This window comes from Asterias rubens, chromosome 8 (genome assembly GCF_902459465.1).
Source record: "Asterias rubens chromosome 8, eAstRub1.3, whole genome shotgun sequence".
Classification (NCBI taxonomy): Eukaryota; Metazoa; Echinodermata; class Asteroidea; order Forcipulatida; family Asteriidae; genus Asterias; species Asterias rubens.
This window is the reverse complement of record NC_047069.1, coordinates 9,862,984-9,887,982: the sequence shown is the minus strand read 5'-3', so window position 1 is coordinate 9,887,982 and position 24,999 is coordinate 9,862,984. Positions and strand designations below refer to the sequence as shown.

The 24,999-nt window shown below is 39.1% G+C and overlaps 1 protein-coding gene across 2 annotated transcripts in view; it reads left to right on the top strand.

The window, feature by feature from the left end:
- LOC117293366 (rho GTPase-activating protein 6-like) overlaps window positions 1–24,999 on the top strand; it is a 58,009-nt gene that overhangs the window by 16,929 nt on the left and 16,081 nt on the right. For both annotated transcript variants that reach the window (XM_033775661.1, XM_033775660.1), the window contains exons 2-4: window positions 2,856–2,942; window positions 6,370–6,533; window positions 20,081–20,338. In XM_033775661.1, the coding sequence (XP_033631552.1) occupies window positions 2,856–2,942; window positions 6,370–6,533; window positions 20,081–20,338 (509 nt within the window). The remainder of the gene's footprint in view (window positions 1–2,855; window positions 2,943–6,369; window positions 6,534–20,080; window positions 20,339–24,999) is intronic.

Below are 24,999 nucleotides of genomic sequence, written 5' to 3'. Positions count from 1 at the left end.
CCAACTTAGACCAACAAAAAAATGACTGTAATTTGTAGTGGAAATTGCCCCCATTAAGAGTGTCATAATATACCCCGATAATAAAACCACAAGCCCTAGGGACAATTGGTTCCAACAGGGTGGGTTTGCGGCCTGGTGTCCTGCTAGTTTATGTCACTACACATTCCTGTGGACTGATTATATTTTGTCATATTTTTTTTAAGGGTCACTGGCTATTGAGTAATATTATTAGTTACTGGTAATTCCAGTGCCAGCTTAAAGGGTTTTGATACCTTTTGTATTTGGCCATGACATGAATCCCTACTCACTGTGAATGAAGATGTATGTAATATAATTTACTTGTTTTTTGCGGTTGAACAAAGAATTGACTAGAGTGGGGTGTCGAACCAACGACCTCCGGATTAACATGCCAGCACTCTACCAACTGAGCTATCTAGCCCTTTGTTCAACCGCAAAATTCATTTCAAAATTTACCCAGTCAGTTTCCCTTGTGGTTTATATTGATAATTTACTTGTACAAGTTTCAGCGATCAAGTTTTTTTATAGATAAAAACAGTGTAAATCACAGAGCGATGTTTTCAGGAGAGTCGCTGAAATACCAGTATTGGTTAATACGTTGTACGTGTTAAAATTAATGTTCGTCTTCTAATGAGACGAAGCTTATTTTCATGACTTTGTTTTACTCATTTCTCAAAAACTACAGCACTTATTCTACCCAAACCCTTTAAGGTGGAAAGCAGGTTAGGTCATGGTTTGTTATAGGTGGTCGTGACTGATCAACAAAGTTTTGATTTTTGGTCAGGAATTCTAGCCCATTGAGCTAATAGAGATTGTACACAGCTGGCCATGGGCAGGTATTCATTTGTCTTTCTGGGAAAGCACTCCCCCCCCCCCCACCCCACGGAGAGGGTTTTGATTTTAGCGGTTTGACTCTAATGGCCTACGGCTTCATGGTTAATTAAAGATTAGAAATTGGAATTCTTTTGCGATGTGCTTTATATTTAGTCTACTGTACTAGTGCCATTACTGTCGTTACAGAACAAAAAATACCCCATGAGGCTGCCAACCAAATGAGAAGATTTTTCAGTCCGATAGGATGCCAAAATAATCCCTTTTTTTATTTTGTCATTTTTTACATGCAATATATCCAAGCTTACTTAAAATAAAATAAAATTTAACAACCTCTTGCCTCCATCCGATCCTTCAAAATCAACAAATGAGTGTTTTGTTGTATCCGTACTTCTGCAGTATACTCCAAATTCAATGGGCGACTCTGGAAAACTAGGTGGCAGCAGACTTGCCAGGTAGATTTCCATTGTTTACTTGGTTCTGAGCATGCGCACACATCCAAACAGAGCAATGGATTTACCTGGTCAGTCTGCTGCCATTGAGAAAAGAATGTTAATGCTAAATACTGCTGTAATCTTCAAAATCAACGGATATATGAGTTTATGTAGGATTCCTATTGCTGTTAAAGGCAGTGGACACTATTGGTAGTTACTCAAAATAATTATTAGCATAAAACCTTTCTTGGTGACGTGTAATGGGGAGAGGTTGATGGTATAAAACATTGTGAGAAACGGCTCTCTCTGAAGCGCCATAGTTTTCGAGAAAGAAGTAATTTCCCACGAATTTGATTTCAAGACCTCAAGTTTAGAACTTGAGGTCTCGAAATCAACCATATAAACGCACACAACTTCGTGTGACAAGGGTGTTTTTTCTTTCATTATTATCTTGCAACTTCGACGACCGATTGAGCACAAATCTTCTCAGGTTGTTTATTTTATGCATATGTTGAGATACACCAACTGTGAAGGCTAGTCTTTGACAATTACTAATAGTGTCCACTGCCTTTAAGCCGGGAAGTCCATAGGGTCCTTGTTCCCAATATGTGGTGAGCAATGCTTTTTCTTTTCAAGGATTGCGCACAAAACGTATTACGTGCAATGTGTGATGGACACATGGATTTGCTTTCAAAACCTTCAAAGGACAGTATTGCTTTAATTATTCAAAACCATCCCAAATTGGTTTATGTACATGTAGGATCCTTACTGCCTTTATCCTTTAAAATCATCCAAGATGTGTTATTTGTTTGTTTGAAAACCATCCCAGTGCTGCAGAGATTCTATTTCAGCGTTTACGGTCACCATTCTTTGTTTGCTAGGCAAGCACTGAAATTCTGTACTAGCTGTGTAGTGAAGAATGCCTAATAACTTGGAGTAGTCGTACGCGCACAAGTAACATTTCCTGCTAACCCCTAAAATACCCTTGAAGTAAGCATGGATCTATCTGCTTCTGTAAGAGGTTAGGCTTTGCTTACCGTAAAAAAAGCAGAGCCAGCCATTAAGTTGGGCCCTGGTCTAATCCAGTAGTAACATTCATAATTTGTTATGCCCATCACCTGTGTGCATTTAAAGGCAGTGGACACTATTGGTAATTGTCAAAGACTAGCCTTCACAGTTGGTGTATCTCAACATATGCATAAAATAACAAACCTTTGAAAATTTGAGCTCAATCGGCCATCGAACTTGCGAGATAATAATGAAAGACAAAAACACCCTTGTCACACGAAGTTGTGTGCGTTTGATGGTTGATTTCGAGACCTCAAGTTTTAAATCTGAGGTCTCGAAATCAAATTCGTGGAAAATTACTTCTTTCTCAAAAACTATGGCACTTCACAGAGGGAGCCGCTTCTTACAATGTTTTATACTCGTTACCAAGTAAGGTTTTATGCTAATTATTATTTTGAGTAATTACCAACAGTGTCCACTGCCTTTAAAAACAATCCTCAGTTGAATCAAGTTTTGAGAAAATGTGTAATTACAGCTTTCTTGATTTTCTTTTTCTGCCTGTAGATCCTCTGACCAAACGGCCAAAGAAGGGAAGTTTCCTGAGAGGCAAGCATCGAAACAACAGTGTACTGGATAGCTTCAAGGACATCGGTAAGAATCAAATTAATCACAATTTTAAATAGGTCATCAGTCTCCTGACAATGACTACAGCAAGCTAGTCGAAGCGTTGAGACCAATTAAGAATTCACTCCACAGTAGTGAAGTTTAATAACAAGAAGTAACCTTGATCCACTAAAGTTAAAGTAGTAGTCCTGACTGATTTCTACCTTCCACCCATGGTCGTAGTTAATAAGCAGGACAGTTCTTAAGAACTAAGAAGTTTCCCGAATTCCGAAAATCCACTCAGCGGTAGTATATACAGCAAGACAAGTTCTAGAAAGAACATAATCTACCTGGCAAGAAGATGCACACATGGTGTTACCGCAAACCAAATATTAATATGAGACATATTGTCGCAATGGAACTGGTCCTACTTGATTATAAAGGAAAAAGCAAATTTTAAATACGATTTGTGGTGTCCGTGGTGTCGTGACCGAGCAGTTCAATAAGATTTCACAAAACTCTTCCTAACTTAAGACTAATCTTAGGACTTAGGACGATTCCCAACCATGCACTGTAGCATGCAGACCTTAAGATTAATCCTAAATTAACTGGACATAAGAGGAGTCCTAAGGCGCCTTGTCAAAACGTCCCGGGCGTTCCTCCGCTGACAGTCTGCGGACTGGACAGCAAATACCGCCGTTGCTAAGGACCTCGGACAGTCCGCGGAAGAACGGCCATGTGCGTTGAAGCGCGGCGAAGTTAATGAGCTATCCTTGCCGGGCGCTATTGTTAGTATTACAATAAGTTCATGAATAAACAAGTTGTATTTTCAGGTCACGAATATCAGCGGCTTGGACGCGGACCGGCCGTGCTCTTCCAGAACAATACATTTTCTACTCACGAATACCATCCTCCTGGAAGCGGACAGGCCGCACCGACAAGACAATTACACCATCCAGTGCATGTGATATTCAGGGAACGATTTCGCCTGTATCACATCGCAATTTGTGATACAATTTTGATGATTTGCTATGCAATTGTAAAAAGTGCATCGCAAATGTTGCGATCCAATTTGCGAAGCATAATTTGCAACATTTATGCTTGAAACAAAAATATCGATTTTTAACTTGAAACCATTCACATTATTAATCAATATTTTCCCGCAAGAAAAACGATGCTAAATTAATAAGAAATCACCCCCGCCGCGACTACTAAACGTTTTCTTCCATGATGTTGAATACAATATGCTGCTCTGGCAGTAGGGCAAAATCGACCAATGAAAACATTCGTTACGCGCTTTATGGAAATTCAACAGCCAATAGAAACACCGGTCTCTGAAACTGTGGCTTCCTCCCCCTCACACATTGGACAAACCAGACTATCTGGTTGTTTTGACATGGAGACACACTCGCACAGGTGTGTATATTTGTTCATTGGTGACGGTGACTTGGGATTTTATAAATAAGAAACTAATGTTTTCCGCTTGGAAAGTAAGAACGAACAGTTAAAATTGTCCCCTGGATACTCTGGCCCACTTGGAACGGAGTTTGCACGTAGACTGGAACTTTTGTCAGTCGAAGCCGGGAATAAAGACAACCATTTTTAAAATTCATGTTTTGGTTATGTAGGCCCAACCAAGTCTTAAAAGTCACACATTGGAGGAAATGGATTTTAGTTACACATCCACCCTTACTTTGCTTTTTAATCTGCAAAGGTAAAACCATTGTTAACCACCTACGTTCCTCCGCGGTTCCGCCGGTCAGCTCATAAGCTGGACCTTACAATGGCCGACCGGTAGCTCCGCGGAGTCCCCGGAATATTCATGTTTATTGACATGTAAATGAGCCGTCGTGGCCGTGGACATGCCCGGTTGCTACGGGTTCTTTTGTTACAAAAATCCGCGGACTCACGCAGAATGCACGCGGAATGGAACGGCTTGGACGTTTTGACAAGGCGCCTAAACTCTTTGTGAAATCGACGGCTGGACTCAAGCTCTGGTGTTTCCGATTAGCAGAGTGTGGGCTGGAGTCCTGGTCTTGGCACTTAACCGTTATTGGTTCATCCTTCAGATGGGACCCTTGTGTTGTGTAATGCACGTAAAAGAACCCAGTACACTTATTGTGAATTGAAGGGGTTCACCCTAGTGTTTTCTGGTACGGTTGGCTGCAGACTGCGTCACAACACCATGTAGTAAATGTTACATGGTTCTTTGTAAATACATGGTACAATAAAAAACAATAAGCATGTTGAAACACCTTCGGTGGTCGTGATAAAGCCCTTTTTAAGAATGGCATATTATTTTATATTTGGAAGAAGTGCTTGAGCTTAATTTGAAGCCCTATAACAGTCCTATAATAATAAAAACAAACAAAAGAAAAACAGACACAAATTAATAAGTCCTTGAAAACCTGTTTCATGTACAACAGATAACTGTTTTTGCTGTAACATGATGATGATGTAACGTCCCTTTCAAAAAATACTTGTTGATTTCAAGTTCAGTGTAATATTGATTTCCGTACTCACAATTAGAAATGACACAATCATGGACAAAAATAAAGTAGTACAATACAAAGCAAAGAGTAAACATGACAAATGATATTGATATTGAAAACAAATAAGCCAAGGTTTGTTGGGAACATCCCTGGACAAAAAAAACAAACAAAAAACAACACAAAGTCAAAGACAACATAACAAAACAAACAAAATCAGACCTGAGAAAGTGCAAATAATGTTCCAGTAATGAGCTTATTACTGTATACAGATAATGCCCCAAAAAATAATGACAAAATAAGGACCAGCTAGAACCGTAAACAAAAAGGCAGCTGAAAATGAGCAGCGGAGTCGGGAATCCCAAATCCGACCTCTGGATTTCAAATCATAACAGCGCCATAACGGGACTTTTCCTTCTTATCTGAGTGGTAAATAATGAGATAATAACTTATTTAGGACTGCCTTGATTATCTATCCCTGTGTAGCCTCCCTGAGGCTCCCTCACCGGTGTCTGTGAATATATCATAATCAGGATAATAAATATCGCAGTCGTATGTACTTTTTTTTACCCTTTTTACCTCCAAATGATGGGACCACTAATTAAAAGTGACATTTAATTTTGATAATGCTGTATTATTTGTGACAAGCTTTTATTATATTAATATATCCATCGTTCTGATTATTCTCTAAAAATGATTTTGCAAAAGCTTTTGCCAGACTATAATCAAATTGTAAAGGTCTTAGAAAAGTTAAAGTGTAAGCACATTGAATCCTGAAGATTTAATGGCATTTAAAGGGTTTGCACAACATTGGTTAATATGAATGTTTTTCAAAATCAATTACCTGGTATAAATTCACTTGAAATTTTGTTGCATAATTATCTCACAAGTCCAAACCCAGAACGTTTGAAAACAGTTTATATTTTGCATTACCTTTCTCTTGAGTAGTCAATTATAATATTTTTGTTATGTTTGATTCATTATAGAGTCTGGTACCCCGTTAGTCTTTGGCATCCCATTAGAGAAATGTATCAGCAACGAGCAGGGTCTTAAACGCTACCACTCAACTAGACGGAAAGAACGCCGGGAAAGTCTTGACTTGGCCCAGTCCCCTCTATTGGTTCGACAACAAGGGAAGCAACAGTTTAAGGTAAGGTTAGAGTTTTTATAAATGACCATAGGGGAGAAGAGTGTAAAGAAAACTTTCAAAAAACAGTCTGTCTCAAAAGAAAAAACTTAAATTAACTTGGTAAGACACTGCTCTAGAATTTCAAGGGCCATGGGCTCGAATCCCACCCGAGTATTATGCCTGCAATATTAGGTTGTACAGGTTTAAGTAATGGGGCTCCTGATGTGTGCTTAGCAGAAAGGTGGAACTAGCAACTTGTCTTTGTCCGCTTAGAAACTTTTAAATAGGCTGAGACCTGTCATGGGAGGGAAATTAGACTTAGTGCCACAGGTGTGTACAAATTAACAAATATCGTCCCCTGAAAAAAAAAAAAACATAGAGGTTACGTGATCTCATTTCTACATCTACATCTACGATAATTCTTGTCAAAGCCTGTTTCAGCATCTGGACAAGGTGAGAAGACAATCAGAAGAAATCTCAGTTTTAGATGTGTGGGAGGAAAACCCCACAGAATTATTCCAAGGAAAACCCACGCAGTCGGGTAGGGACTGAAAAACCCAACCCACATCTATGTAGTGCCCCCGGTGGGATTCGAACTGGGGTCCCAGAGGTGGAAGGCGAGGCAAGACACCCCCCCCCCCCCCCCCGCCCCTTTGCCACACATTATCCTCTTGGTAACGGGGACGAGCGAGATGATGTAAAAATAGAACCCTCGACAGAGCACTCAGGGAGTGTACAGAAACACTTACAGACCAGGTGTGTCAACTGAGTAACCCTAACTCGTTGGTGTGGGGTAGGGTACACTTCTTGAGAGGATAGTGGCCTGTGAAAATCTTATCCAGTGAGAACAGAAAGCAAACCAGGGGGGGGGGCGTGGGGTTTGATCAGGTTTTCCTTATTTAGAGACGATTCTGACACATGGATGTGACACATTTACAGAGTTACTCTGGGGGAAAGTTGCGGCAGTCAGAGACCTATGGTATTAGATTTGAATTGATACTAAACATCCACTAAAAGGCCCAGAATTCTGTGGTAAGCAAATCTGGTTTTCCCCTGAACGTTTTTGCGGCTTGATTTTACAACAAATACATAGTACTAATAATGACAAATTATTGATTATGGCAAGTTATTGATTATGATAAGGTTTTTATAATGGCAAATTATTGATAATGAAAAATAGTTGATAACTAACTGTTTATATTGACAAATTGTTTATAATGAAAATCATTGGTTATGAAAAAAATATTTATAATGGCAATTAAATTATTAATAAAAACAAATTATAGTGACTGGTACTTTTTTAAATTTAGAGTATGGAGTCTCAACTAATATTCCAATATGAGTCATTTTAGATACATGTGGTCAATTGTGACATATGCAACTATGGAATTGCCCTGTTATGATTGACACAAAATAAACAAAACAAGATGTAGTTTTCATGCCTGACTTGTTTACCAAGATTGGGTTTGGTGTTGTTTCAAGGGACGAAACATGTTCTGAGGGCCATTTTCATCACGCTGCCTAGGTGCACAAATCCGCTAAGAACATATAATAAAAAAACATGGCTTTACTTAAACAGTGTACGATAGATGGTCTATCAAACTGGGAAAAGGTTGATGGAGAAAGAAAAAGATCTTGGTAACTCCAACTTTAGTCTGTTTCCATTTTGTTTTCCCTTGGAAAAATCAGAAATATTGTGAAAGCTGTTTGCATGTTGTCAGAAATCAGGAAGTTTCTTTTTTTCTCATTTTGATTCTGGACTTGAGTTAATTTTTTTAGTCCAGTAAACATTTTTAAACTACGACAAGGTCTGCTGTCTTGTGTATTGTTTCTCTTAAATTCCAGCCATTGTAGACGATGAGCTGAATACCATTGGCAAGCTCTTTGTCACTCAAAGTAGCGGGAAAGCTACTAAAGTCCCACTTTCATAAACAAATGAACGCTTTTGTTCTTGCCAATGGCTTGCTCTGGGCCGGAGTAATGTAAGTCATTTATTGGCAAAGAAGTTACACCCAACTCTGTTTTAAAGGCAAAGTATACCTTTGGTTTTGAAACCATTCTAGTATTTTAAGGTTACATAAATGTAAAGGGCCCAATTTCATAGCGCTGCTTAGTGGCTGATTTTGTGCTTACTGTGCAATTTCTATTGCACAGCGCTGCTAACCGTAAGCACACAAAAAGGCATGCTAACCTTACGGTGCTTACCGCACGAAAAAAAATGACGTCACAATGCAAATCTGCGGTAAACACGCAATATAGCTGCAAAATTTTTCTGCTAACCTGTGAAATAGGCTACGGCTTAAGCAAATTTTTCTGCTACAGTAAGCACGCAAATTTGCTTACCGTTAAGCAGCGCTATGAAATTGGGCCCTGGTATACAATAATAATATTAATAATATTTGAGTTTATATAGCGCTTTTTCACTCCCGAATGGGTGTCATCTTTTTACATTGAAACCACACTACTTTGAGGTGAAATGTTTCTCAAAACGCTTCTCGAAAGCTGCTGTAGGCTTCTAATAACCAAAGGTTTTTACTGCCATTCATTTTAAAGCGGCAATCTCCAAGAAGACGATCAGAGCATACTGATCGAAACGTCGAAACGTCGAGTTAATCCAACGGTTCTTTTCAGAACCACCCCAACTCATTGAGAGATTGTTATTACATGGTGTTACCGCAAACTTTTCTATATCTTACTTCCACCATGCAAAGTTTCAAATCCTACTAATCTCCAAGAAGAAAAGCCATTCACATTTCAAAGTTCATCCATTCTTTTTGTGGGTCATAAGACAATGTTAAAGGCAGTGGACACTATTGGTAAATACTCAAAATAATTATCAGCATAAAACCTCAGTTGGTAACGAGTAATGGGGAGAGGTTGATAGTATAAAACATTGTGAGAAACGGCTCCCTCTGAAGTGCTGTAGTTTTTGAGAAAGAAGTAATTTTCCACGAATTTGATTTCGAGACCTCAATTTTAGAATTTGAGGTCTCGAAATCAAGCATCTGAAAGCACACAACTTTGTGTGACAAGGGTGTTTTTTTCTTTCATAGTTATCTCGCAACTCCGACGACCAATCAAGCTCAAATTTTCACAGGTTTGTTACTTTATGTATATGTTGAGATACACCAAGTGAGAAGACTGGTCATTTATCAATAGTGTCCACTGTCTTTAAACAAAATTAGTGGTGCTGCATACCCTCCCTTTAAAGCAAGGTTAAAGTAGGTGCTGTGCTGTAGGTCTACCATGAGTTACATGTGGAAGTCAAGTCCTGCCTAATTCTTTAGCCTTTCGCACCCAATAAATCATCAACACCACCCAAGGGACATGGTTGTAAAAAAAAAAAACTGTTTATTTGGTGGAATGTTTCTGTTGTCCCTCCTAGATTTATCTTGTGGAAAGTAACTTTGACCTTGTCAACACTCCTGTATTTCTGTTTGCTTTGCTTTCTCGGCATCGATGTTGCCGATAATGCCGCCGGGTATTGAAAAAGATCTCAACCCCGAATTCTATAAACAGTTTCATGTATCCGGAAAGTCAAGTACTTGCCTTCAGGTACAAGTCGGGTTTTTTTTGTTCACAGCAAAAGTCTAGATGTTGGTTGTTTGTTCAATAGCCCAGTTAAAAACTTGTAAAATGTTATTAAGGATGCAACACTTTGCACAAAAAAGAGTTATGGCAAAATAATTTCAAAAACATGCTTAGCATCCTTGCCTGCTTCCTTTTAACATGCCACTTCCTTTTTTGTTTTCATTATTTCGTCAGGCCATTAACTCTTTTTTTTTTACAATTTTTTTTAAAACTAAGTTTGTATACTCAGTGCCTTGAGTACCTTGTTTGGTAGATACATGCGTTATATATAAGATTTTGATATTATTATTATATATTTAAAAAAAATCTTAATTATAGAATTCTATTAGACATTTTTTTACCTTGATATTTTTTTAAAAGTCAAATGTGTATCCGATTGCCTTATAATCGTGGGAGTAATTTAGACACACAAAACCATCACAGTGTACATTGAAACATTCCATTCAAATTGTATCGCAAAGAGTCATGCATCCATTTTGGTACGAGCCGTAAATTGTCCAAGATATCCAAATAAATATAGCCCTCGCACCACGATCCATGGTCCTCTAAGCCATTGTTGAGGAGGGGGGGGGGGGGGGAGGATACCAAAACAGTCGGACATTTGCAATCAGCAATACCATCAGTGCACAGTGAGGGACTAATGCTAATAGATCCTGCTTGATGGATGGTGGTGGAAGACGTGTTTATATTAACATAAACCCCCCATTTGCGGGGAGTCGGGAGCGGTAAAAATGTCGGATTTACAATGTGGTTGCTCTTGACCTACCGTTAAACCTTGAGATCCAACTATGCAAACAAGCGTGTTGAGAGGTTATTCATTGAAGGACCGTTTTTTTTTTATGAGGTGGGCATCAGATATGGATAATAGTATGCAGTGTAAAGCGTTTTAAAGATCACAGAGGGTTTTTGTGAGCTTAACAGGGTGCTACAATGTGAAATTGCATTGTAGGTGTAGATATAAATGCATAAAATTCCCATAAAATGAGGGTCAAGTCTGCATTTACTAGTTCTGCTCATTCAGAGCTATTATATGCAAATTCAGACCTATATGCAAATTCAGAACTGTATGCAAATTCCATAATACATGCAAGTTTAGAACTGTTTGCAAATTCAGAACTATCCCCTACTGTCAGCAAATTTGTCGGCAAATTTGGATCTAATGCAACATTTTAACTCATGCTATTGTGGTCTTATGAAGACTTTCCATTGAGTGTGGTAATAACATGTACGGTAAATTTGTTACCATACACTCTTACCCAGTAAACTTGCTTAGCATCTTTGTTTCTTTCACTATATAACCCACCACCCCCTTCTTAGTCTAAGAAGCAAACTAAGCAGCATAAAACATTGATGAATAAGTACATTTTTTCTTTTTTTTGGCATATTAATAATGCATGATAAACACATATAAAGGTTCAAAAGCGGTTAACGTTGAATGACAGCACACATGTTTCAATGCCAGTGAAGTATCTGATTTATCTTCTCTGTGCGGTGAACTAATAGAGAGACGACATTTTAAATTCACTTCAGCAATAAATAACACCCCAAGCGCACTTGTGTCCTGCAACACAATATAAGTGCACCCTAGGCTAGTTAGAGTCATTCAAGTACAGGGTCCATTCTGTTGGTTCATCAAGCCCCAGTTCTGCTAGGTGTCATTAAGACACTTGTAAGTCATAAAAACATTTTTTCGGGGGCGCACTCGGAGAACCTTGTCCCCTTTAAAGTCAGAGTGTACCTTTGGATTTTGGAGCAGTTTGATTGTATCCTATACAAAAAGTAGATGTTTATATAAACACATCAACAAAAGTAATTCCCCCCTCCCCGCCCCCCCCCCCTCCTTGGGGTGACTTTTGAGAAAGGCAGTTTTTGTCTTCCATTTGAGCTCATTCAGCCATGAATTCATTGACATCTTTCATTTTTCAACAACACCTAGGAAAAAAGGTCATAGAATTATTTCTTAATTAGTTGTATTGGTAAAATGTTTTACCTTACGATGTGATGACGAATTGTGGAGGGGGGACTTACTTTTGTTGATGTGTTTATAATAAACTAACAATACTAGTAAATGTTATTTCAAAAGGTGGTCATGTTTTGAGATAATGTCAAAAAGAATAATCCCATATAGGAATAGTCAATCTGAGACATGTTACTTACTGACAGTAACGATTCTCAAATTCAAATTTTGGGAGATAAAAACTTATTATATTGTTTACATAACCACGTTACTTTGAAATGAAAGGTTTCTCAAAATGCTTTATACTATCGACAACTGCTTTAAGGCTTCTATCCAAAAGTTGTTATTGCAATTTTGTTGTTTAAGTGATTACCTTTAAGCCATTTTTTTTTTATAACAGCCGTACTGACTGGCCTACAAACTTCATTCTATCCATACTAGTAAATTATCCTGGATTTAAAGTTGACACAAAATGAACAAAATCACACGGAGTGCATTGACCAGCGTTTAGTCGGGAGCCACAGAAATGATATGGGGAATAAAAATGAGGGGAAGTTGGAAGGTTGTTTTTACACAGTGGCTATTTTGGGTAAATATTGAAATGGTTTGTCATTCAGATGGAGGGAAAGGGGGAATTGTTTAGAATAGTAGTTGCCTTTATGGCTGGTTTGTTGCAGTGAAAACAATTATTACAGTTGCGGGATTCGGCTTTTTGGAATGAATATTAACCGGAACAGTTTAACCATCTTGGTTTGTCAAGAGGCGGTCACGTGGCCATGTTTAAACATGTGACATAATTATAGTGAGAGGTTTTTCAACATATACTTGTGACGCGTACGCTTACTGATGGCATTAACTCACGCATAACGCAATCAATACATACCGGTGTGGCGGTTTCAACTTTCCGCTGTGTTCAGTTTTCCGAATGACCAAATACGGTAGCATTACGTCATGAGATGCCTGCGCACAGCTGTCATGGCGGCGTCCACGAGTCGAGTACAACTAGCGGCAAACGCGTGGATCGTATGAGTTGTTTTTTACGCAAGCAGAGTGTGACCTGCCTGAAGTTGTACCCATGAATACATGTAAAGATGGGGCAAGAGATTATGTAACTACACAGAAAAGAATCATAATATAAACAATGTGGGGTCACTGCTGAGAGAACTACTCGCCAGGGTACTCGCGTAGGTATCTGACAAGTCACCCGGAAAACTTAACACGCCCGAAAGCTAAAACCGTTCGAACAACGTGCTGATATGACCGACAACGTCACCCGGAAAACTGAACACGGCGGAAGACTGAAACCGCCACACAGGTACTCAATGTAAATTCTGAGAGCATGCTCGTGTACGCACAATTTGACCTGTCACGAAACAGCATCTGTGCACGTCACAGGAACTAATAATTTACATATATCAAGAAAAGTTTACAGGTTTTCCATCATTTTATGCTTTTTAACAAAAATTACATTTATGAATGGGAATAAAAGAATGGTCTTGATCATTTATTTCAAACCAAGGCCATGCGATAAAGGACCACGCCTACGGTTTTGTCCTTTATCGCATGGCCCACGACACTGCCAGTTTTAAATAACTAAGACCTCGCCTGCCCTCTTTTATTCCCTTATTACAGAGTAATCAATTCTGGGAGAATAATGAAATGTTTAAAGAAGGGGTTAAATGTCAAATTAATTTTCATGCTGCACTCATTTTTCAATAGATAGAGTTCTCATCAAAGCGGGAAAGTCTCTTACCTCACTTCTGATACTCTTTCATAGCAAATTTGGAAATGTACATCATCGAACATCAAAATATACTGTTCTGTACAATACAAAGTGGAATGTTTTGTGCCAGTCAAAATGTCAAATGCAATGCTGTTTTAATTGATTATTATCCAAATTCAGGAACAGACTAAAAAATAACTGTACGGAAATGTACAGAACATTTATTTGAAATGTGTTGGATCATGGGACGTTTTGGGTATTTAACACAAAATTTATTAGAAGACTTTTAAGTTCCCCCCATTTTCATGAGGACTCTATCTATTTGAAAATGAGTGCACCACTAAACTAAATTTTACCTTCGAGCCCCCACCCCCAACAATGTAAGCTTGCTATTACATATGGATTTTCCACGAAAAAAAAATTGACATGTTTGTTACTTGAAAACAGATTGATTACATCTGTGAATATTTTGGTGATGATGTTTAGTCTGTTATTGGAAAGTTTGACAGTAATGTAAATACTTGAAAGCTCAAGTAAGTAACATACTTGCTCTGATTTATCCTGGATTTTGCTTTTTGCATAAATGTGAAAAATTTACCCTTCAAGTTTTTAATTTCGTCATGATACAAATTCCAAATAAACAAAATACTTTGAATTGCTTGAGCATAATATTTAGTGCTAGGGACTGTGAGGAAGGGATGATATTCTTTCTACTTTAGTCTGATTTCTGGTTTGTTCGGGCCTTGGAAAAGTCAGAACAACTGTGATTAACTAGCCTTAAAAGTCTCATTCAAGCCTACACCACATGTAGATTTAAGTCAGCCCTTTTAACTCAATACAATTTCACTATATATTTGGTTTGCGGTAACATTATGTTTGTTCATATCTTGCTAGGTAGATTATGTTCTTTTGAAAACTTGTCTTGCTCTATATTCCACTACTGCGGAGTAGATTTTCGGAATCCGGGAAACTTCTCAGTTCCAATTATCTACTCCTTCGTAGTAGAGAATAAAACAAAACAAGTGCTCAAAAGAACATAATCTACCAGCCGTCGATTTCGCCAAACTCTTCCTAACTTAAGATTAATCTTAAGACTTAGGACGAGTCCCAACCCTGCACTGTACCATGCATACCTTCAGATTAATCCTAAGTTAGGACGAGTTACTCGTTCTAACTCGAGATAGGATTGATCCCAGCGTTTCGTGAAATCAGCTGCTGGCAAGTAGATACACACACTTTGTTCCAAGGACCAAATATCATGGCTGGTGATGAGGGGCCTTCATGGTCTGTGTGGAAAGACTTCTTAATTTCTCTTACTTTAAATTAATGCATTCATTCCTGCGGTCAGTCCAATGGAAAAAAGTGTTTGCAACAGTGATCAGAACAACAGTGATAACGTATCCTATAAAGTCTATTGATAAATACCCCAGACAGTTTCTCTACTCCTACTGGTGGAGAGCGCGGCACGTGGGGATGTTTAAACAGTAGATAATGACCAGTGTTTATAACCAGCTGCCTTCCGCTATCAGGCGCGCATAATTATCACGCGGAATGCAATTCATAGCTGTTAATAACAGCGCTTTATCTACTACTAAGCGCGCGCGTCTGACAACACACGCGCAACAGACTCTTCACAAAGTTTTTGAAAAAAATAATTCAAACCTAGAATTTTCAACTTTCAAAGTGTCTGTAATTGTATTTAAAAAAAATAATTTTCAACAAAAGGGCATTTATGAATGGGAATAAAAGAGTAGTGACTCGTTCTTAAATGTCCGTTTAAAACCTTGCCGGGTCGTTGCCGTGCGCTTAAGGCCCGAGCTGTCGACCCTGCCAGTTTTAAACGGCCGTGTAAGAACATGTCGCTACCCTTTTATTCCCTTATTAAAGCCTACACTTTATGTACATGCAGATTTATTAAGTCTTCCCTTTTACTCATTACAATTTCCAAGAACCAAATATCAGGCCCTGTGAGCTGGTGTCTAAAATGTGTTTAATTTCTATTACTTTAAAAATTATTACATCCAATCCTGTGGTCAGTCCAATGGACAAAGTGTTTGTGAAAGCAATTTGCCTATAAGTCCAGCTGGTCAAATTCCGGCCTGATGAACATATTATAAGTGAAGTAACACTTGTAAGTACCTTGGACACTTTCTCCATCAGTCTTAGATGATACCAACCCTGACACAAAAATAAGAAGAACTGTGACGAGATTTGTCCTGCTCAATGACCGAGGTAATTGCAAAAAAACGCAGGAGCAACTTGACGCCTGCGATTTTTGGTGCGAACCATTATCATTCTCAGTGAAGCTAAGCAGAATGGTTGTACGAGCAGACACGCAAGCAGGTTTTTTAGTCAGGGGGCTGGTAACAATCAGTGACAGGTTGATTTTGCATTAGCTGGGCACAAACAATTATATTGATTCCCTAGGACTCTTAAACATGCATGAGGAATTTTTGACGTCACTGCCCAAACAACCGGACATAGGCGTTGACGTCACCCGAGGAAATACGTTCAAGAAATTTCCATTAATCACAAAACGAATAAATAGCCAACTCGTCCAGTTTTCAGTCGGTTGATTTTTTGTCTGGAGGGTGTATTGCGGTGCTCTCGCCGAGCGTTCGTTCGTGTAACCCGTCAAATTCCACGGTTGTAACAGCAGCTGATCGGGCCATATTCATTGCAAAAGATGCCCAAATTGTTTCAATCTGTAATTGGATTCTAATGTGATTCAGCTGGAATCAGTAAATGCCAAAATTGGAAAAGATGAAAAATGTTATTTGGAAAGCAGATAGGGAGGGAATCTGATGCAACAGCCAATTGGCCGATGACATCACAAGTCACTTTGTAAGACGTCAACAAATTCATTAGCTTGGCAGTCCTTTTATGGAAGAGAAGGTTTAGGTAATTGCTGTTTCCAAAATTCTTCAAGTTTTGTGAGGATATGTAATAGATTGAAATTTGCACTGGGGGATAAAGAATATTAATTTTGGTTTTTACCCATATACACCGACATGTGTTAGCACTGTATACTCAGTACTTAAAGGGTTGGTACATGTACCTTTTGTAGAACAAGTTTTTGGCCAAGATGTAAGTATATAAGTGAAACAAGGTTGAAAATCACAGAGCAATGTTTCAAGAAAGTCTCGTAAATCCGTTGTACATGCTAAAATAATTTTCGTCTTACTGAGGCAAAAACTATTTTCGTGAACTTGTTTCTCAAAAACTACAGTTCCTCAGCAAGTAATCTTTTAAGGGAAACTTCCTACTGTGTAGTGTAGTGAAGTGTAGTGAAAATCTGTGGAACTTTGTAGGTTTTTTTCCATACAAAAAGTAACTGGACAGTTAGCAAAGTTGTAATTTCACATGGTTCAGGTAAACAAAAATTGTAGTTATCAAGACTGTGAATACCAATACACATTTCTGAATAGACCTCGTCGCAAATACCCATTGCGCAAGCACTAACTGTTGAATGAGGTGCATGCTGGTCTAGATAGCGATCGCTGATCGCTAGCTAGGCCAGCATGCACCTCATCCACACCTAACGCGCACGTACCAAGTACTTGCGATGAGGTCTGTGTGTATGGTACCAGCCCCTGGGGGTTGCTTTACAAAAGCTTGCCCAGCTTAGCAACACTGTCTTTAGTCTGGGATGTCTACTAAGTGAGTGTTCACTTGTGACCAATCGAGTCTGTGTACCAGACATTGATGCCAATTTTTATTTGTCAAATAATTGCCGATTTCATGGAGCTGTTGAATCAAACAAAAATTTCTTAGCACAGGAAAGTCTTGCTTATTGAAAACACGTTACCAACCAAGATGCTATGTGATGTGTATTGAATGTGTTTGGTCCCGCAATGACTTCTGCTTATTAGTGGGTAAATTCATTAAGCAGTGCTCTCAAATAAGCAGCTCATTTCCTCTGCTTTCCTGTTCGCCCTGTTATTGGCGCAAATTGTGCTGTTTGATGTAATAAAATAAGTAACAAATAATGTCTATTAGCTAATTCTAATAATGGCTGATTTTGGTGTGGGGCGTTACATATCAAGTCACAAAAATCTTCTGGCAAATCAGATTTCTGACATTTGAGACCAATCTAATGTGACTCATTGCGGACAACTTTTTTTTTCTCAGAATAAATGCAGGAGAAAGATATTGAAAGTTTTCCCTCTTTAGTGACAAGCCTTGAATTACACAGAGGACACTGAGGCCTCTGGTGCTCCTGGTTTTGGCCTTGGTTGCCCGTTTATAAAGTTTCCAATAGAATGTTAAGATTTTCCAATGGAAGTGCTCTTTGCAAAATTCAAATGGCCTTGCCCTCTCTAAGATGTAATTCCAGGTCTGCAGTGAGCACAGGGTTCCCGGTTTAAAGATACACCTTTGTCACATCTTAAGGTACTTTTTAAGTGTTAAAAAAACCCACATAACACATTTATAACCCCAAATATGTTTGACTTTTCTACGGAAAAGCTTGGAAGCTATTTGCCGATTATATTTTGTTGATGTAGCCTAGTCATCTGTCTATAAATTTCCTTAATACAGTGCAATTATCAGTTTAGTCTGTTTGAAGTTTACGGATGTGGGCTGTTTTGGTTACCTTGTTTATATTTTAGAATAGCATGTTTTATATTCCTGTGTTATAACGGTTTGTGTTCACAAGGTTACAGACTGCCAACAGTGTGCTCAGGTCAAAAACACTTTTAGATTTTGTAGTTAAGGACGCCCTATTGAATGTTTATACTAACGCTTCCTCTATTCCTTATTTATTATTCAGAGGATATGTCAAGGAAGAGGGTGTTATTCTAACCTGAACTCAACATTTGTTGGAGATCAAAATCATTCTTGAATTTATCTGTCTTCAAACAAAGTGTTTTTATTCAACAAGGAAGTGTTATAAGGTTTCTCTTTTATTTAAGGAAGAGTTTTCTTACAAAAACAAAAACTTCTCTACTGCACACACAAATATAAAATAAAACAATTTTTGTACTAAATTTTATAAATTTGACCTTTAAATGTCAAATAATACCTCAAAATTTGTAACCAACCTTATAATTTTAAACTTTTTGAAAAGTGAGATTTTTGTAAAGTTTGAGTCTATTGTGTCGGTGTATATCTACATTTCTACAGGGTTAAAACATCTGAATGAATGAAAAAAACAAAGGCATACGTTTCCTGAAATAAATGTGAGTGATTGTTTCATGGAAAAATGTCCTAAAAACAATTGAAACAGATCGTCTGTCACAGGTTTTGTTCTAGTCCAGATTCTGAACATTCTTTATTAAAATATAACTAGCGGAGTGCTGCACGACCCTCCTCGTGGAGGGCGCTTTGCTCACCAATTCAGAGACCCCCCTCATCATCTGGACTGTATGTTGACGTTAAGGGCGTAGTTGAAAAAGCTTTTTCAGTATAAAAGCTTTTTTCAGCACTCAGTATACAAAAGCGGTCTGCACGCTAGACTAGTTTTGTTCTAGTGGGTTGAACCCCTTTTTCATAAACACTGTTTGCAGTTTTTTTTAACCAGAAGTAGTTATTACTATTCATGTGCAGTGTAGGTGTATTTAAAGTTCAATCACACACTCTTTAGGTGTCACATATTACTCCGATACTAATCCATCCATAGAGCAAAGGTGGGCAAATTCATTGTGGGAGATTGTAGACTTTGTGGGAAGATTTGAAACTCTAAATCCCACACTCAATAGTATGTGGTTTTTTATCCCTCGGGAATTGGAAAATACAGTAGGTATCATACATCAGTCTTTAGTAAGGGGCCATTCATCTTCTTCTTTTTGTAGGAACTTGTGGGTGGGTGGGTCAAAAGAAAAAAATCAAAATCAAAATTCAGTTCTTGTTTAAAAAAAGGTGTTGTACTAAAATTTATTTTGAAGCCTTCCCTTTTTGTAATGTAAGCTACATCAAGCTGTCATTACAATTGTCTATCCTGTTTATTTAAAGTTCCTTGAATCACAGCTTCTTTCCAACCTGAACCCAATTATTCTCAAATTATCAAGCTTCCATCTCACATCCTTACCCGTGCATTCAAGTCCATTTGGGTCTTCATTTGTTGACCAAACCTTGTAACACCCACAAATGTACAGACTTCAGGCATGATATTTCCTACTTTAGTCTGATTTTTAGTTTTTTTGCTTTGGGAAAAAAAAACTTAAAATTAAATAAAATCTGCCTACTTTGTACTAAATCATGGCTGATAATTACAGATATCTGAAGAGTATAGTATTGTTCAGATTCTAAAATGTTTTAACAAGCTCTTCAACGATTTTATGATTTATTTTTCTCCAGGGATCTGCAGAGGACATCTCAAGCATCGCTGCCTCTTCCTCCAGTTCCTCTTCTACCTCAACCTCCCTCCTGGACGCCCTGTCCCTGTCCACAAGCACCCAGGTAGAGGCCCAGCGTAGAGAGAGGCGTAAGAGCTTACTCCCCCAGGAACCCAAGGTACCGCAGGTCGTCAAAGCTTGCTTCAACCACATAGAGAAGCAGGGACTCCACATTCTGGGTATCTTTAGGATTGGCGGCTCCAAGAAACGAACAAGACAGGTAAGAATGGCAGTGAAGATTTTTTTTAAGATGGGTTGCAATAGATGTCATTGCCCGCCATCTTTGACGAATTGTGCATGCGTGAAGAGCTATCATTGGCTGAGAGTTGTGCGCAGCGCGTACACGTGTGCACTTGTTTTATATCAAAGAAAGCAGTCAATGATGCGTATTGCAATCCATCTATAGTAAGAAACATCCACAAGGTAATCAACAGTTCTGTAAAATAACATGTACACTGTACTTCAAAAAGTTGTGTGAAAACAGGATTTTCAAACATACTGATTTTTCATATCCTCAAGTGAAGCTTAGTTTGAGTTTACAAGAAAGTAAGAATATTCCACCATGAATTTTGCATTTTTGAGTCAGTCATTGCCTGCCGGTACAGTTAGCAATGGAATGCAGGCATGCCTTTTATGAAATGGACATCGCACAGCGAGCACAAAATCGGCCATTGTCTAGCTCTAGAAAATTGGGTCCTGCTTCTTAGCTCATGCAAAACAATAAGTGAATTTCCCTGCTTCAGAAATATAAATACAATACAGCCCGACTTGGATTTCAACATCACGTACATTTGCTTTATATTAATTTATGTGTGAAGTATTGATTGGCTTTTTACCTTTCCCATTGCCGTGTCCAATTGATGGTATTCTGGTTCTATGGCCAGATCGCTGAAAAGGTCTATTGCCTCGGAATGCAACTTTCATTGCTGTAGTTATTAGGTTCAGCCTCAGTCTATGGCCAATGTTTGAACCTTTTTTATAGACCTTTTTCACGGTGTGGTCTTCTCCATTCCAACTCATTGTAACCAAACTGAGGCAGGGAAACAGGGAACATGACCAAGATGGTGACAGCGGGAAAAAGGTCTATAGCTTAGCCTTCAGTGCGAACTTCTGCATTGTCCAGTTGTTTGTAGTGTTTGTCAAAAGTGTTTGTTATACCTCAGTAACAAACTGTGAAGTTTGATTGGTCGAGAACCAATCATGTGGCGCGCAACAAAAACGCATGTTACATGGCTTGACGGGCCGGGTAACATGAAAAGTGATGTACACCGGTGTACATCACCTTGATCGTTCCCAGCGTTGGTCGATTTCGCCTCGGGTTCCATTTCCCCCCTCGAATGTACAAAACGCCATGGACCTCGTCACAGTGTGCAACAATTGTATAATGATCAAATTTTTATGAAACCCAAACCAGCAGAAATGTCCTGCTAACCTGTCCAATATATGCTTGACATAAGTGCAGAATCCCCTGTCTCTGCAAGCGCCGATTTTTTGCTTTCGGTAAAGCAGAGCCATGAAATTGGGCCCCGATCTGCTGTGAAACTCTCATGGCGCTTGCTCAAAACAATAGCCCTCTGTTGACAAGATTCACGGCACAGTGACATGAAGAAATAAATACTAAGTCTGTAATTTATAATAGTCTCCAACCTTGAGCTTGAAACCCAATCAGGAATGGATTCTGTGGATTGATCAGTTCTGGATATAAAAACACAACAGCCTTGCTCCGATAAATAATTGCAAATATTTGTTTGAATTTTGACCTTACTTTAGCGCTGGCAATTAGCGTGTTGACCTTTTTGATAAAGCATATGTAATTTCAATTAAGGTGTGAATTTCAGTGGCTAGTTATTATCAGTTATACCCCCAAAGTCAAACAGATACTGTGGTTTAAAGGCACTTGACACTTTTGGTAAAAACTTACTTAGTAATGAGCAACAAAACATTGTGAGAAAGGGCTCCGCTTCTTAGGCATCTGAAAGCACACAAATTTGTGCAACAAGGCTGGTTTTCTTTCATTATTCTCTTCTGCAAATTCGATGACCTATTGAGTCAAAATTTTCATTTGACAATTACCAAAGGTGTCCAGTGCCTTTATACATCAATATGCCAGTGTTATCATCCAAGTGCAAGTCAAATACAGAAAGGTATAGCCCTTTTGCATCCCATCGGCCAAGTTGGATATGGGACACAGGCACGCTATATTTTTCCAAACTCCACAACCGCACATGCGATAACGGATTTATCTTTAAGCAAACTTAATGCGCAGCTTAAAATACTGTAGTACGCAGAGTCACAAATGTGTCAAAAATTTAGTTTAATATCACTTTATTGTTCCAATGGATTGACCAATCAGAATCAATAATTCAAGTCTACTTTAAGATAATACGCAAATCCGCATATAAGTATCTATGCTATGCTATTATTTCCTTGATACTGATGCTGAATGTCTTTATGTTAAACTTATTTTTAAACATTGAGATATAAGTCTTTGGCAGATCTGGTTATTTTTTAATATAATTATTATTAAATATGGGTTACAAGATCATGCTTTCTGACATCTGAGGAGATTGGTTTATTTCTTCATCCTGATAAAAATCTTATTGTACACTCACAGACCCTTCTTTAAAAACGTCCCTTTTTGTGTTTTGTATCTCCTTGCACCCAAAATGTTTCAGAATTGCTAAAATGATTCAGTTCAGTTCAGAATTGCTAAAATGATCCACAAACCCTTCTTCAAAATTCAACATCCCTTTTTGGCATTTTATATCTCCTTCTTGCACCCAAAATAATCCAGAATTGATTAAATTATTCAGTTCAGTTGTTTCAGTTTACCCCACGTTCTTGGTCCTCCAAACTCCACCTTTGTCTCGTCGGACACAGTTTCATTGCTTTGCTTGTCGTCGTACGAGGTCATCACGGCTCCAATCTTAAAGGGTTTCTCCTCCATGGCCTTGAGAGAAACCGTATAATCACCGGGCGGTACACCGGTGAAGATAACACGCACTGCAAAAATGTGACGCTTTGCGTTGCTATTGATGAGCTTGGCGTCCCCAAACATATCATTGAGCCACATCAGGGCCTGGCCACAATAGTTGCAGGTTACGAGAGCTATGGCAACAGTGGCATTGAGATTGTCTTGGTGCGGAGGAATGCTAATTTTGAATATGATGCGTTGGTTTGTCCCGGTACTCATGTACCAATTCTCGTTGTGAGAGTAACCGAGCTCCCAACCATTGGTCTGGATTGCTTGGAGGGCTTGACCCTTGACATACTGAGGTTTGGATACAGGCCAGCATTTTGTGTCCTTTAACACGATGTGGGAGAATAATGGCGCGATGGAAGTATTTTGAAAGTTGGATGGTTTTATGGGTTGGTTAGCGACAGGTTCCAAACTCAGACCATAGGTATTCTGGACGAAGCGATCGTGCAGTCTAATGAGATTCCTTATGTAGCTCTCGTCGGATTTGGTTTTGTTCATAACGTCAAGTGTCACCTGCTCCAGGATCAGGCGGAAATAGTTGATGATAAACAGCGCCCCCTGTTGGTGGGACGTCTCGCTCAGGAGGTCGTCCGTGTAGATGAGATCGTCTGGGGTGAAACCGTATTTCCATAGTCTGGTACAGACTGCGTTGCACCAACTGATGGATGTCACGTTGTAGTGCTTACCAAGATGGCGTCCAGAGAAGTACTCTGAATTGACGCAGTCCCGTTTTCGGATGTTCTCTGCCGAGAGGAAATTGAAGTACATGAGGTAGGGTTTGTTGGGGAGATCCAGGATCCGGCGCGTTACCTCCTCTTGGGGCCAGCCGGCGCTTGTCAGACCGTACCTCAGGTAGAGTTCACGGTTGACGTAATCCTCTGTGGCCAACTCCCATATGATGATGTCCATATTCAAAACGTCCAAGTGGGGCTGCAGACACCAGGCGAAGTATTCACTGCTCGTGCTGCTGATTGCCGCGTTGTGCACCGTCACGGAGGTGTCCAGTATCTCCGTCAGCCATTTTGCGACAAGATCGATGTAGGCGCATGACTTTGTCAGGCAGACGTTATTCTGAGAGAGGGTTCCCCCAATCACCCCAATCTTTAGGCTGCGATTCGTCTGCAAGACATCAACAAACAGCGCACTCAAGTGGTCACTGTCGCCAACGTTCGGGACCGACTTAAAACGCAGCATCTCACGGGTGATACCGACGTAGCCTATGTTGTGGTTGAAGACCGTCTTGTAGTCGTGGAGACTTGACAAGACCCTTCGCATTTTCTCGTAAGCGGGCAAGGCTTTGTGTATTCCTTCTATACTGCCCCAGTTCAGTGACTTCCTACGGGGCCGTTCGTACGTGTAGCTGATATAATCCTCATCGCCATCTTGGCGTCCCATGAGATTCTTGAAGTAGTCCACCTTGTCCTGGATGAAGTCCGATGACATAACACGCAGAGAGTCTAAGTTATACGCTCGATAATTCATAAAGATGATAAGTCCATTTACGATTCCGAAGAGAATGATGGTGCCTCGTCTCATGGTTAGCCGCATCTTGAAATCCTATTTTTAGGGCATTTCAATAACCACACTCCTGCGTCCAAAACTCCACAAGAAGCTGTTTCTCTTAAACTCTCACTTTAACTGAAGTGCCATTATGATCTTTTCCCCTGAGTGGCCGTTCATTGCCGGTAATCTTCACTTAGTGCTATGAGAAACCTCTTCAGACTCTTCTAAAGCAGCACTAGATAAATGTTTCATTCATTATCTCCCATCCTGGACTGCTTTCTGGAGCTGGATTACAGAGAGAGTGTCGTCACTGTTGTATTTAGTTTCTCAGTTATAAAAATATAGAGAACATAATGTAACAGTTTGCAGTCACTCTTGCATTGTTCAGCTTTTGAAAT